Consider the following 16633-nt stretch of genomic DNA (forward strand, 5'->3'; position numbering starts at 1 on the left):
TGAGTCAGGCTGTTATTCCCACATGCTTTAAAACTACCACTATCATCCCAGTCCCGAAGAAGCCATCTCCATCCTGCTTCAATGACTACCGTCCTGTTGCACTTACCCCCATCCTCATGAAGTGCTTTGAACGGCTAGTCATGCACCACATCAAGTCTGCCCTCCCCCCCTCCCTGGACCCATTCCAGTTTGCATATCGGTCCAACCGGTCGACCGATGATGCCATCTCCACTGCCGTCCACTCAGCACTCACCCATCTGGAAAAAAAAGGACTCTTATGTCAGAATGCTGTTCATAGACTTCAGTTCAGCATTCAACACAATCATCCCTCAACAGCTCATCTACAAGCTGAGTCAGCTGGGGCTCAACACTTCACTGTGCAACTGGCTGTTGGACTTTCTGACTGGAAGACCTCAGGCAGTACGGGTCGGCAGCAACACATCCAGCACCATCACACTGAACACTGGGGCCCCCCAAGGATGTGTGCTGAGCCCCCTCCTCTTCACTCTGCTGACCCATGACTGCACACCGTCACACCAGCTCCAACCTCTTCATTAAGTTTGCGGATGACACGACTGTGGTGGGTCTCATTAGCAACAGAGATGAGACAAACTACAGGAGCGAGGTGAGCCGCCTGGCCGGGTGGTGCAGTGACAACAATCTCTCTCTGAACGTGGAGAAGACGAAGGAGATTGTTGTAGACTTCAGGAGAGCACACACTCAGCACGTTCCTCTGACCATCAACGGTGCGACTGTGGAGAGAGTGAGCAGCACCAAGTTCCTGGGTGTGCACATCACAGAGGACCTCTCCTGGACTGAAAACACTGCAGCACTGGCCAAGAAAGCACAGCATTGTCTCTACTTCCTCCGCAAACTGAGGAGAGCCAGAGCCCCACCCCCCATCATGTACACATTCTACAGAGGCACCATCGAGAGCATCCTGACGAGCTGCATCACTGTGTGGTATGGCGCCTGCAACGCGTCCTGCCGAAAGACTCTACAACGCATAGTGAGAGCAGCTGAGAAGATCATTGGTGTCTCTCTACCCTCCCTCCAGGACATTTATGGAACACGTCTCACCCGCAAAGCCCTCTGCATCACAGGTGATCCCACTCACCCATCACACAGCTTCTTCAGCCTGCTACCATCAGGGAGGAGACTGCGGAGTCTCCGGGCCAGGACCAGCAGACTGAAGGACAGCTTCATCCACCAGGCTGTCAGGAAGCTGAACTCCCTCCCGAACCTGCCCCCCCTCCCCTCTTCTTCCCCAGGCACCACTGAACTATCTCATTCGGCATGGAACTACCTCACTAATTATATGATGACATGCACGAGTCACTTGTGCAGCATTGGTCTGCTCACTCACCGCTCACTACCTCATTCGGCATGGAACTACCTCATCAGTCAGTTAAATAACTGCTCTTGGTCACTTGTCACTTGTCACTTTAAATCAGACTTAAGATATTTTTAATAAGTGATTTTTTTGCACTAAAAAATCTTTTAACTGCACTGTTGTTCACTTCATTGATTTGCACTATATCTGTCATTTACCTTGCGCTGCTTTATTTAACTTTATTTTAAAATTTTATTTTTATTATATGTCTTTTTTTATAATTCCCTTATTGTATAATTGTATCTACATTTTATATTTGATCTAGTTATTTTTTTAGGCTTTAATGTTAATGTTATCTGTATGCACCGGAGTCTGAGAGTAACGCAATTTCGATTCTCTGTATGTATGTACTGTACATGTGGAAATTGACAATAAAGCAGACTTGAACTTGAACTTGAATAAAACCTTAAAAATAATAAGTAAACATCCAACAAGATTATGTGAGCACTGTGGAATGGAGGAATCAGTAGAACATGTTATTTGTGTTTGTCAAAAGTATACTAATGAACGAGAAACAATGAAAAATGAACTTAGAAAGATGGGAGTGAATATCCTAAAGCTTAAAAATATATTTACTTATGGATTAGGGAGTTTATTTTTGTATCTTAAGAGAGCCAAAAACCTTTAGAGGGCAATTTTTTAATTGATTTAAAGAAAATGTTTTTTTGTTTGTTTTTTTTCTCTTTCTCATTATAAAAGGATAGACTCTGGTCCACACTCCAATACAGTAGGTGGCGATAATGCACCTAACAGTGGTGCTACCCACCATAAAACCGAAGAAGAAAAAGGAGACAGAGGGAAAAGAGTATAATGCCCCCCCCCCTTTTTTTTTTTTTTTTTTTTTTTGAAGTAATAGAAGCCTAGACTCTATGATGTTCATGGTATTAAACACTCCTGTACAGTTGGTGGCGGTATACTACAAAATAGTCATCTGCCAAGAATCAAAAGAAGAAGAAGAAGAGACAGAGGGAAGTTTGCGAGTGAAGGGCACAAGAAAACAGACTGGAATGCAGCCTTCTTCTTCTTGTACGATTTAATGCCGGTTGACCACGCAACACTGATCGCAGATCTGCTTATTCTTTTATTTAAACGATTTTCTACATTTACTATCAATTTCATCATCTAAGTTTATGTATATCAAACCAGATATTTAAATGCTTCCACTTCTTCTAAGACTTTATCATATACAAACCCGATTCCAAAAAAGTACAAATTGTGAATAAAAACAATGCAATGATGTGAAAGTTTCAAATTTCAATATTTTATTCAGAATGACATATCAAATGTTTAAACTGAGAAAATGTATCATTTTAAGGGAAAAATAAGTTCATTTTAAATTTCATGGCATTAACACATATCAAAAAATGTTGGGACAAGGTCATGTTTACCAATGTGTGGCATCCCCTTTTCTTTTTATAACAGTCTGCAAACGTCTGGGGACTGAGGAGACAAGTTGCTCAAGTTTAGGAATAGGAATGTTGTCCCATTCTTCTCCAATACAGGCTTCTCAGTTGCTCAACTGTCTTAGGTCTTCTTTGTCACATCTTCCTCTTTATGATGCGCCAATGTTTTCTATGGGTAAAAGATCTGGACTGCAGACTGGCCATTTCAGTACCTGGATCCTTCTACGCAGCCATGATGTTGTAATTGATGCAGTATGTGGTCTGGCATTGTCATGTTGGAAAGTGCAAGGTCTTCCTTGAAAGAGATGATGTCTGGATGGGAGCATATGTTGTTCTAGAACTTGGATATACCTTTTAGCATTGAAGCTGCCCATGCCACACGCACTCATGCAACCCCATACCATCAGAGATGCAGGCTTCTGAACTGAGCGCTGATAACAACTTGGGTTGTCCTTGTTCTCTTTATTCCGGATGATATGGCGTCCCAGTTTTCCAAAAAGAACTTCAAATTGTGATTCGTCTGACCACAGAACAGTTTTTCACTTTGCCACAGTCCATTTTAAATGAGCCTTGGCCCAGAGAAAACACCTGCTCTTCTGGATCATGTTTAGATATGGCTTCTTTTTTTACCTATAGAGTTTTAGCCGGCAACGGCGAATGGCATGGTGGATTGTGTTTACCGACAATGTTTTCTGGAAGTATTCCTGAGCCCATGTTGTGATTTCCATTACAGGAGCATTCCTGTATGTGATGCAGTGCCGTCTAAGGGCCCGAAGATCACTGGCATCCAGTATGGTTTTCCGGCCTTGACCCTTACGCACAGGGAATGTTCCAGATTCTCTAAATCTTTGGATGATATTATGCATTGTAGATGATGATAACGTCAAACTCTTTGCAATTTTTCTCTGAGAAACTCCTTTCTGATATTGTTACTACTATTTTTTGCCACAGCATTGGGGGAATTGGTGATCCTCTGCCCATCTTGACTTCTGAGAGACACTGCCACTCTGAGAGGCTCTTTTTATACCCAATCGTGTTGCCAATTGACCAAATAAGTTTCAAATTGGTCCTCCAGGAGTTCCTTATATGTACATTTAACTTTTCCGGCCTCTTATTGCTGCCTGTCCCAACTTTTTTGGAATGTGTAGCTCTCATGAAATCCAAAATGAGCCAATATTTGGCATGAGATTTCAAAATGTCTCACTTTCAACATTTGATATGTTATCTATATTCTATTGTGAATAAAATATAAGTTTATGAGATTTGTAAATTATTCCATTCCTTTTTTACTCACAATTTGTACAGTGTCCCAACTTTTTTGGAATCGGGTTTGTAAATCAGGCAGGTTATTTGCGAATCTGTCTTTGGTGGCTGGAACAATAGTTCTGCCAGGATGATAATGTGGAGCCATATAGTTAATCAAATCTGTAAATGGATGGTGGTCTATACACATTATTCAGAGCAAGAGATACAATAGATTTCTTTTGCATATCTGACAGTGTAACATTAAGCAGAAGTATTTCGAATGATTTAAACCTGTATTCTGTTTTCTGGGTAACACTGAGAATATCACTATATATTGTTGCAACACCTCCCCCACCACCAGTCTGATGGGGCTCATGCTTATAGCAGTAGTTTGGTGGACTAGACTCATTTAGACCAATATAATAATTTGGTTTTAGCCAGGTTTCAGTCAAGCAGAGTACATCAAAACTATTATCTGTGATGCTTTTGTTTACAATAACTGCTTTGGGTGTGAGTGATATAATGTTTATGAGCCTAAACTTTAAAAATAGTTTTTGTTCATTTGTTTTACATTTTTCTGGTTTAATCACAATCAGATTTTTTCTCGATCCTGCAAAAAATTTATATTTTGACATCACTATTTGGGGAACAGACACAGTTTTAATAGATTGGACAGCGCAAGTACTTCTATAATTTAAATGGGTATAACAAAAGCCATCATAGCAGTTATTTGAGAATTGGTTTACTAGTCATATGGAGCGCAGCATCCTGGAGATGTTGTTTAACAGGAGTTCTGCTTCGACTCTGCTGGGGAGCAGGCCATCAGCGCAAAAAGGCCAAGAACACTCCAAGGAAAGATTCCAATTATTAACAAAGAGCAGTTTCTGTTCTTTGCACCATGACAATAACCAGTAATTTAAAGTTTAAATTCTACTTAACCTTTTGTGTCCTTGTCGATATGTGGCAAGCATCAAACTGGCTGTTATTAAGCCTGTTATTAAAAAAAAAAAAAAAACTTGACCCCAAAGATCTTGTTAACTACAGACCAATCTCGAACTTCCCTTTTCTGTCAAAGATACTAGAAAATTGAAAGTGAAAGTGACGTGTCATACAGCCAAGTATGGTGACCCATACTCAGAATTCATGCTCTGCATTTAACCCATCCAAAGTGCACACACACAGCAGTGAACACACACAAACCATGAACACACACCCAGAGCAGTGGGCAGCCATTTATGTTGCGGCGCCCAGAGAGCAGTTGGGGGTTCGGTGCCTTGCTCAAGGGCACCTCAGTCGTGGTATTGCCAGCCCGAGACTCGAATCCACAACCTTAGGGTTAGGAGTCAAACTCTCTAACCATTAGGCCACGACTTCCCTGAAGGTAATATCCTCACAATTATATTCCTTCTTAGAGAAAAATTATATCTTATAAATTATATGAGGATTTCCAGTCAGGATTTAGACCATATCATATTACTAAGACAGCTCTAATTAGAGCTCTAATTAGAGTTACAAAAGACCTGCTCTTATCATCAGATAGTGGTTATATCTCTCTATTAGTGCTACTGGATATTAGCGCTGAATTCGTCACTATCAACTAAAACATTCTTTTAAATAGACTAAAAGATTATGTTGGCATTAGTGGAAGTGCATTGACATGGTTCAAATCATACTTATCTGACCGTCATCAGCTCATACCAGTGAATAAAGAGGTATCATACCAATCACAAGTGCAGTATGGAATACCTCAGTACTAGGACCATTTTTTTCAGGTTTACATGTTACCACTGGCAGATATAATCATGAAGCATGGTGTTGGCTTTCACGGTTATGCTGATGATACTCGCCTCTATATTTTTTTATGGCTTGATGAAACATATTTGCAAACGGAATGCATAGTTGATATAAAAAACTGGATGACTAGTAATTTCTTATTGCTAAATTCTAAAAAAAAAAAAAAAGTTGTTAATAGTCAGGCCAAAAATCTCTGCATCTAATGACCTAGAACACTGTCTAACACTCAATGGCTGCTCTGTTAATTCTTCGTCATCAGTTAGTAATCTAGGTGTGCTATTTGATAGCAATTTCGAAAGACACGTTTCTAACATTTGTAAAATCACATTTTTCCATCTAGAAAATAATCTAAATTACTACCCATGATCTTAATGTCAAACGCAGAAACATTAATTTATGTTCATGACCTCAAGGTTAAATATTTTTAATGCTTTATTGGCTAGTTGCTCTGCGCGATTAATAAATAAACTCCAAATGGTCCAAAATGCAGTAGGTAGATTTCTTACTAGAACCAAAAATTTGTGTTACACACACACACAAACACTTAAGTGGACTGTTGGATACAAACACTTAAAGTACACACACAAACAAAACACATAGATGAAATCATGGCATTTTTATACTACACATAATACATTGTACTTCTGTTGAATTGATTAAATTCTTTGTTTTTGTCTTTTTAAATTTTATTATCAATGCACAAACTTGATAAAAATGTGTCCCAGTTTACCTAAAAAGGTAAATAGTGTTGGTATGGATTTATTTGTATTTAATACCAAAAAAGTGTCCCGCTATTGCTGACTTCATATAATGAAACCTTGAAAAAAGAAAACAGGAATAAGGCTAGGAATACAAGTTATAGAAAAAGGAGGCGGCTACATACATTTCTTCACTCATACACATTCTCAATGTGACTGAAAATAAAGGAAATGAATGGTGACTAATAGTAATAGGGAAGGCTGTAAGAAGCCACTAAATTGTTATCATCATACACATACATTTGTAATTCTCATAACAGTAATTGTGATCAGAAATGTAAATACTAGATCCTTATGTACAGAGGGGATGTACTCATTTATGCTGTGTACTATACATATTTACATTAGCACAGTGCATTAAAAGTAATTTATTTACATATTTACAGCATCTACATTTGTACAAATGAAACTCATTTATTCCCAATTTCTTTACTAAATAATGTTGAATTATATACAGGGTTTCTGTAGATTTTATGAAAGTAAAATTAAGAACTTTCAAAGACCTTTTAAGACCAAGAAGGCAGTTTGATACATGCTGTGAACCACTGTTTCCAAACAATTGATTCACAAAGGCTTGGAGGTTTTATTACTACTTCAAGTGAATCATTTTGAGAAGCAATTGTTTGAAATTGGTTGAAAGTTTCAAAAGTTTAATATCTCCCATCACTATGCACATGAATGTGAAATATCACAGGCAGCAAAGGATACATATATATTGCCTTCAAGAATTGATCAGTATCCGCATGAGATACTCGATCAGTACAACATATGAGAATAACATTTTACTGCAAACTCTCGTTATAGCACCAACTGAGTGTTTGAAATAACTTCCTTCTGTGAACTGTTGTGGCTTCTAATCACAGAATGAAGCAGAAAATATATTATTTACAGTATTCAATACATAAAGGCTATGTCGATTAGCACTGCATTATAACTATACATTATCCTTATAAAAAATACCTGAGATGTCTTGAAGAAAACTGATAAATCATACACTGTTGCAATGGTGAGCTAATTCTCTTCACGTTTCAGTAACTAATTTTCATAGGTCAGTATAAAAGGAAATAATGACAGTGTGATGCTGTGTGTCTGTGTTGATTGTGTGACTGTGACGTCTCTGTAGCGGCTCCTTATTCACCATCAGCTGATCTTGAAGAAACTGGACTGACGTCTAAATACTGAGAGTCCTACAATAACACACACAGACAGACACATATGAGTATGAAACGTTACTGCTGTCACATCAGCAGATCCATTTCAGAAAACACAGAGTATATTCCTATTACAGCCAGAGATATGAATGAAAAACTGATCATAGATTAATAACAGTAAATGATCAACAACTACTATCAATTACAGACACTGTAAGAGATGAAAATATTAATATATTCATAAATCAGTCACATCACAGAATTAAAAGCACAGAGACTAAAGTGGAGCTGAATTATTATCTTATATTGTCCAATTACACACACAGGAGGTCTGTTACTGAACTTGGGTCAATATAAAAACTTTAAACAAACACTCACGATAGTATAATGTCTGCAGTTTAGAATGTGGATCATCCTTCAGATCAGAGAGTAACTTCACTCCAGAATCTCCTAGTTCATTCTCAGACAGATCCAGTTCTCTCAGGTGTGAGGGGTTTGATCTCAGAGCTGAAGCCAGAGCAGCACAACCTTCATCTGTGACTCCACAATCTCTCAACCTGTAGAGAACAATGACACAATGTGAATTGTGGTTTAAGTATCTTCCGTTTGTTATTGACTCTGGTCTCAGAGCAGGAGAGGAGATATTATGCAAGCATTGCCACATACTGCTGCTGATAAAATGAGATTTCTGCATGTTGATGCTCAGTGCTGCTGTTTGAAATTGTCATGTGCTTCAGGACTGAACAGATATAAGGACGAATCTGTCTGGAGAAACAGTCACTTGTACCTCTAATAAATACCTACAGGAGGGCATTTGCTTCACAGGAGCCATGTGTTCCCCATTATATTCCATTTATTAACACCTGTGCTCAAATACAGAATTGTGTCATGTTTGGTCTCATCTGGCAGCTTAAAATAGAATAGAAATGCATTGGACTCAATAGAGATACTCAAGGTCTACTATTGCCTACACATGCATTGACATCATGTTAATGAGCTTTTCTTCTGGCTCATCACCTGCTTACCGCCAGCTTTATTGTCTTTGGTGTTTGCATTCCACTTTGATGAACTTTCTTTCTTAAATAATGCTTTTCTCAGGATATAAGACAGGGATGGGCAAAAGAAGGGATCGGTCCTGGAGGACTACTGTCCTGCAGAGTTTAGCTCCAACCCTGGTAACACTCACCAGCGTGTAACAGATTTTACTAACAGACTTACCAAACTCTGTGTAAAAATAATAAAATTTCTGCTGCCATCTTTATAAAGTAATTTTAACCTCCTTTAATTTGGCTCTGAATCTCCAGTGAAAATTGTCAACTAACCCCCTTTACAAAATAGCGGACAACTCAATAAATAACCACCTTATTGTTCAACACAGAAGTAAGCCTATGGGCAAGACTTCCGGTTCATTAGCTGCTATAGTGAAATAACCTGAAGAATAACAACGTCGGTAAACTGTAAAACCAGTGTGTTCATAATTATGATAATACATTAAAATAAAAGTAAAACACCAATTTGTAATATTAAGCAGCAAAACAAGCAGTTTTGTACAGCTAAAAATAGCTGGACGCAGATGACACTGGAAGCCAGTCCCATAAAAATTACAAATGGCTGCACCCACTCTTATGGCAAGAATAAGGTGGATACATTTGTGACATTTAATATTTTAGCTTTCATCACTATACATATTTATCTTTCATCAGAAAATTTTTTGACAAATCTGACAGAATGAACCCATAGTAACTCGCATCATCTTTTTTAACATTTTCTATGCGTAAAACACTAGGTGAAGCAGGTTGAGGAGGTGACAAGAAGACGCCAGATAGCAAATCTATTAATAATATCACTGACTAAACCCTCTGCTTATCACTCAATAAAATAATTATATTGCTGAGTGTTTTTGGAAGTTTTGTATTTTGTTTGGTTTAATAATTAACATAACCTTTGTCAGTATGACTCCTACAGTTTTGTGAATTAACAGAACTTGCATGCAGCCACTACAAATCTGTTCACAAGCTTCTAGCGACTTGATTTTGGTAGTCACGTCTTGAAATACATATAGAAAAAAACACGGTGTGTCTGTCACAGTGTCTGGTCTGTGTATCCCTGGGTGTCCACTAGAGGTCTCACTTCCCCTTATCGTCACCCCACTTCAGAACTACATTTCCCACAAGTCTTGTTGGTACTCATCACTGTTCATTGTATTCAGCTGTTCCCACTTACATTGTTTGCACCTGTCTATATATACCTGGTTTGTTTCTGTCTTTGTTACGGAGTCCTTGTTGAATGTCACCCTACTATTTCGTGTTTCCTTGCCCTAGTTTATGTTTCTTGTTTTGGACTGCTTACCTGGATTTTGACCTTTGCCTGGCAGTTTTCTGATTCTGGATTACCCTAATAAAACACTGCAAATGGATCTTCCTGTTTGTGTGCGTGTCGTGACAGAAGGACTCCGTCATGCCTAGATCCAGCGGTGGGGGATTTCGAATCTGTTCCCCAGCCACCATGGAGGAACGGAGGAGGAGACTCCTGAACATAACCACCCTTCGTCAAAGGGGGAGTGAGGTGGGTGGCCTGGCGCAATTGTTTTGGACCATGGCGGTCGGGTTGAGTTATAATGATGCAGCACTGAAGGACTTCTTTAACAATTGTCTGGATGACCCTTTGCCTCAATGGGAGATGAAGGGGCTGGAGATCCTGGACTTTTGGGGGTTTACCAAGTACCTGCGCCATCGTGCTCAGTGGGATACGTCAACCACACCTGAGTCTCCAGCGCCACCGCACAGGAGGGCCGCCAGCCCAGCACCACAGCACAAGATGGCCGCCAGCCCAGCGCCACGGCACAGGATGGCCGCCATGGCCGAATCCACACCGGTGTGGGCCGCCAGCCCAGCGCCACGGCACAAGAGGGCCGCCAGCCCAGCGCCACGGCACAAGATGGCCGCCAGCCCAGCGCCAGGGCACAAGATGGCCGCCAGCCCAGCGCCACGGGCCGAGGCGGCCGCCAGCCCAGCGCCACGGCACAGGATGGCCGCCAGCCCAGCGCCACAGCACAAGATGGCCGAATCTGCACCTGTGTTGCCAGACAAGATGGCCGACTCAACGCCTGAGTCTCCAGACAAGGTGCCACCGACTCGCCATCATAGAGGGCGGAGGAGGAGGAGACAGGCGTCTACCGCTCCTCAAAGCCCGGCGGACGTTCCCGAGCAGCCCGCTGCCGTCCCGGAGGCCGTTCCCGAGCAGCCCGCTGCCGTCCCGGAGGCCGTTCCCGAGCAGCCCACTGCCGTCCCGGAGGCCGTTCCCGAGCAGCCCGCTGCCGTCCCGGAGGCGGCGCCTGAGGCAGAGGCCGATACGGTGCCCGATGCTGTTCCGGAGGCCGAGGCGGTGCCCGATGCCGTTCCGCTACTGATGCCCGATGCTGTTCCGGAGGCCGAGGCGGTGCCCGATGCCGGGGCGGGGCCCGATGCTGTTCCGGAGGCCGAGGCGGTGCCCGATGCTGTTACGGAGGGCGAGGCGGTGCCCGATGCTGTTCCAGAGGCCGAGGTGGTGGCCGATGCCGAGGCGGTACCCGATGCCATGACCGAGGCCGTGACCGAGGCCGTTCCCGATGCGGTGCCCGAGGCCGTTCCAGAGGCCGTTCCAGAGGCGGTGCCCGATGCCGTGACCGAGGCCGTTCCCGAGGCGGTGCCCCAAGGCCATTCCCGAAGCCGTGAACGAGGCCGTTCCAGAGGTGGTGCCCGAAGCCGAGGCGCCTCACGTCTCCACAGGCCTTCCAGAGCGCCTTCACGTCTCCACAGGCCTTCCAGAACACCTTCATGTCTTCGCAGGGCCTCCGGAAGGGCAGGTTCCGCTCTGGTCGCTCAAGTGGCGGGTTCCTCCCTGGCCGTCGGCACAACCGGAACTGACGGATCCTCCGTGGCCACCTGAACTGCCTGGTCCCTCGTGGTCCCCTGAACTTTCGGGTCCACCCTGGCCCCCTGAACTGACTGATCCACCTTGGCTGCCAGTGGAGCCATCGCTGCCTGTCCCTGTTCCCCTACACGGGCCTGGCACTCCATCCCTCCCCCTGTTCTGCCTCCACCAGTCCACCTCCCTCCTGGTCTTTTTGGTTTGTTTTTTGTGTCTGAGGAGCATCTGGAAGCTGCTCCTTAGAGGGGGGGTAATGTCACAGTGTCTGGTCTGTGTATCCCTGGGTGTATCCCTGGGTGTCTCACTTCCCCTTATCATCACCCCACTTCTACATTTCCCACAAGCCTTGTTGGTACTCATCACTGTTCATTGTATTCAGCTGTTCCCACTTACGTTGTTTGCACCTGTCTATATATACCTGGTTTGTTTCTGTCTTTGTTACGGAGTCCTTGTTGAATGTCACCCTACTATTTCGTGTTTCCTTGCCCTAGTTTATGTTTCTTGTTTTGGACTGCTTACCTGGATTTTGACCTTTGCCTGGCTGATTGATGATTCTGGATTACCCTAAAAAAAAACCCTGCAATTGGATCTACCTGTTTGTGTGCATGTCGTGACAGAGTCTCTATAGCCATGGGAAAGTGAATATATATATATATATATATATATATATATATATATATATATATATATATATAAATATATATATATAATGATAACACACACACAAAAAAAAACTTAGTTACATTGAAATGTTTCCAGCAAAGAAATGGATTTTGGTTCTTTTAGCTTGTTAAACAGTTTTATTTGGACATTTCTAGTGTGATGGCTGAAGCAGCAGCAGGACCGCCCCCCCCCCCCCCACACACACACACCAAAAAATAAAATTAAAAACTACGCAGTGTATTGTAAATAACAATGTTTTATACTTTAAATAAGTCAGGTGAGAGAGAGCAAAGTCAATAGTTGTGGAACTCCAGTAAGTAAGGCTGTCAATGCTATTTTATTTACTTAAACATCGGATGAAGTGATTATTTTCTCTTTAATACAGATGATGCCAATCAGAGGCGTCATGCCCATTCAAACCAATTTTTGAGCCAAGTGGATTTTGAATGCAGCTTCCAAAAGAAAACAGCTTCAGTTTTGGAGAGTGCTTGAAAATGTTCTTTGCTTTCTTTCTGTACTGTTGAGAATTCTCACTAGGTCACATGATGTAGCCAGTCACGGGAGAATCTAGGTCTTCTCAGGTGCACCAAATGAATAATTAGCTGCCTTAGTTTGGTGTGTGTGTACCACTGAGGCAGTTTTTCCCTTTCCTACTCTCATGGAGAGAGATTTCCGTAGAGTTGGTGTGTTCCTGATTTTGGAAGTTTATTCCTTTTGTATCTGAATTTGAGGTCACATTTGTTTGGGTTTATCTTTGAATGTTGTGGGTCATTTATCATTCTTACAATGTATCAGTGTTCTTATTTTGTTAAATTGTTTAATGCTGAATTAGTTGGATTATATGATTTGGTATTTCAGTGTTTGAAATACCATGAATTTGTTTTAGAAACCATACAACTGTATAGTTGATTCCCATAATGCAACCTGATAAATAAAGATCATGGATTGATTACTGGATCATTTGTGTTTTAATGGACACACCATACTTGCAGCACTTTCATGAACCAACGCACTTGCAAACTTTACAGTAACTTACAATGATTTTATTAAATTCACATTAAAATACAAAGTCCATCATATTAAATATATTTTATGGCATGACACCCTTATCTAGTACTTGGGCTTTTATGCGTAGTTAACAGATTACACTTATTAGGCTACTTTGCCCATTGCCCATTATAAATCAACTAACATAATCTATAAAGTTACAAAATGCATTTTCTTAAACATTTTTAAGAATCAAGATATTTCATGATGAAATTGTTAACACATTTGGGAATATAAAGGAAAAAATAAATAAAACATAAGTCTATATCAGTTACAAAGTGCTATGGTGGCTGCTGTGTGTCACATGGCAAGCATGACAAGCCCCCATTTTCACTTGTGCCCCCTCAAAAATAATGACTGCATGACGACCCTGATGTCAGTGTATTTTTCGATAAGTCCGCTATGTTAGCAATAATAATGCTACAATGGACATGACTGCTGTCTTGGCGTGACCACAACAGCTTTAAGTTGTCTAATTTGGCACGGTCTCCCTGCTACACTAATAGTAGTAAGGCTTTCCTCTGTGTATGCATATTCTTACAAGTACAATTTTAGCTGGATTATTTGTGTCCCCTTCAAAAAATGCCCTTGAGAAATTTTATGTTTATTGTCCCCCCCAACTGTTAGATGAAATTTACACCCCTGGCTGCAATCGGGTTGCATTGTGGTCTATGAAACTGCTTGAAGTGTACATATGAAGTAGACTTTCTCCCTCAATCAAAATACAGGGGTCAAGTGTCTGAACATATAAACTTCCCTCGTCCACTTCACAAAGTGGAACGCACATTTACAGATGCATCCCAATAAATTAGAATGTAGTGGCAAAGTTCATTTATTTCAGTAATTCAACTCAAATTGTGAAACTGAGGCTGGACTGAGGCTGGGGTCAAGGCATCAAGAGCAAAGAGCCACCACACACAGACGTGTCAAGGAATTTGGCTACAGTTGTCGTATTCCTCTTGTTAAGCCACTCCTGAACCACAGACAACGTCAGAGGCATCTTACCAGGGCTAAGGAGAGGAAGAACTGGACTGTTGCCCAGTTGTCCAAAATCCTCTTTTCAGATGAGAGCAAGTTTTGTATTTCATTTGGAAACCAAGGTCCTAGAGTCTGGAGGAAGGGTGAAGAAGCTCATAGCCCAAGTCGTTTGAAGTCCAGTGTTAAGTTTCCACAGTCTGTGATGATTTGGGGTGCAATGTCATTTGCTGATGTTGGTCCATTGTTTTTTTTTGTTTTTTTTGAAAACCAAAGTCACTGCACCCGTTTACCAATAAATTTTGGAGCACTTCATGCTCCCTTCTGCTGACCAGCTTTTTGAAGATGCTGATTTCATTTTCCAGCAAGATTTGGCACCTGCACACAGTGTCAAAAGCACCAAAAGTTGGTTAAATGACCATGGTGTTGGTGTGCTTGACTGGCCAGCAAACTCACCAGACCTGAACCCCAGAGAGAATCTATGGAGTATTGTCAAGAGGAAAATGAGAAACATGAGACCAAAAAATGCACATGAGCTGAAGTAAATCAACAAAGAAACCTGGGCTTCCATACCACCTCAGCAGTGCCACAAACTGATCACCTCCATGCCACGCCGAATTAAGGCAGTAATTAAAGCAAAAGGAGCCCCTACCAAGTATTGAGTATATCTACAGTAAATGAACATACTTTCCAGAAGACCAACAATTCACTAAAAATGTTTTTTTATGCCTTGACCCCAGCCTCAATCCATTCCTTGTGTAGTTCACTCAAATTCTTGAATCGATTTTGCTTGACAATCCTCATAAGGCTGCGGTTCTCTCGGTTGGTTGTGCATCTTATTCTTCCACACTTTTTCCTTCCACTCAACTTTCTGTTAACATGCTTGGATACATCACTCTGTGAACAGCCAGCTTCTCTGGCAATGAATGTTTGTGGCTTACCCTCCTTGTGAAGGGTGTCAGTGATTGTCTTCTGGACAACTGTCAGATCAGCAGTCTTCCCCATGTTTGTGTAGCCTAGTAAACCAAACTGAGAGACCATTTTGAAGGCTCAGGAAACCTTTGCAGGTGTTTTGAGTTGATTAGCTGATTGGCATGTAACCATATTCTAATTTGTTAAGATAATTGGTGGGTTTTTGTTAAATGTGAGCCAAAATCATCACAATTAAAAGAACCAAAGACTTAAACTACTTCATTCTGTGTGCACTGAATTTATTTAATACACAAGTTTCACAATTTGAGTTGAATTACTAAAATAAATAAACTTTTCCACGACATTCTAATTTATTGAGATGCACCTGTAGATAACTTTTTAGGTAGTTTTTAGACTGTTTATGTGACTTTGATTCAAGAATTTATCTTGTCTGATCTGTTAGTACACACCAGACTCATCTTTTTATTTTCTCTAGATTGAGGTAAGATCTGTCCAGCAGATCCAGTGTAGTCAGGCTGTTCCTGTTTTCCTAAGCTGCCCTACCTGTTTACTGTTTTTTTTTTTTTAATATTTTGTTAAATACCTTTTATGAATTCATTTGTGTTATTTGTTGAATGTTTGATTCATTTGTATTCTTTATGGTTTAAAGGAAGGCGTAACTGGAAATCTTAAGCAGCATCAAGTGTCTTGTGATTTTCTATGTTTGGTTTATAAAAAGTTTTTAAAAATGTGCGGAAAAAAAACTCAATGAGGGTGCTCAACTATTGTAAACAATAAGAAAAAAGAAAAGTTGGCAGAAGTTGGTGCCAACTTTTCTCTTATGTTTGGTTTATAACCAGTGTTTGTTTCAAATATTGAACAAGCTATATAATTTAGTTATGAGCCGTAACAGTGATGAACAAGCAGGTCAAAAGTTTAGTAATTTGTAATCAGTAATGGAATAAATAATAATTTGTAAGTTATCAGTAAGTGATCATTTGAAAAGAGCAGCTCATGTGTTACAGCTCAGTCAGTTGAACTCACAGCAGCATAAAGAGGCTAAACACTGTAAATATACTTTATAATGTGCTTCATGTGAGAGAGTCATATATGATCTTACCACAGTTTCTCCAGTTTACAGTGAGGATTCTGTAGTACATCAGAAAGCAGCTTCACTGAATCTCCTAGTTCGTTCCATGTCAGACTCAATTCTCTCAGGTGTGAGGGGTTTGAACTCAGAGCTGAAGCCAAAGCAGCACAACCTTCATCTGTGACGCCACAATTATACAACCTGTAGAGAACAATGACACACTCTTCACTCTCTCAGATCAGATCAGTTTAGCTGTGAATCCATTATTAAAGATAAAGTACAAACTTAAAGCA

The 16633-nt window shown here is 41.0% G+C and overlaps 1 protein-coding gene across 1 annotated transcript in view; it reads right to left on the reverse strand.

Moving 5' to 3' along the window:
• Positions 1–6114: 6114 nt before the first annotated feature.
• LOC109112261 (NLR family CARD domain-containing protein 3-like) overlaps positions 6115–16633 on the reverse strand; it is a 28320-nt gene continuing 17801 nt past the window's right edge. Inside the window, exons 7-9 of the mRNA XM_042723473.1 lie at positions 16371–16541; positions 8123–8301; positions 6115–7780 (exon numbers count right to left, since the gene is read on the reverse strand). Coding sequence (XP_042579407.1) covers positions 7734–7780; positions 8123–8301; positions 16371–16541 — 397 coding nt within the window. The 3' untranslated portion in view covers positions 6115–7733. The remainder of the gene's footprint in view (positions 7781–8122; positions 8302–16370; positions 16542–16633) is intronic.

This window comes from Cyprinus carpio, chromosome B5 (assembly GCF_018340385.1).
Source record: "Cyprinus carpio isolate SPL01 chromosome B5, ASM1834038v1, whole genome shotgun sequence".
In the NCBI taxonomy this organism is placed as follows: Eukaryota; Metazoa; Chordata; class Actinopteri; order Cypriniformes; family Cyprinidae; genus Cyprinus; species Cyprinus carpio.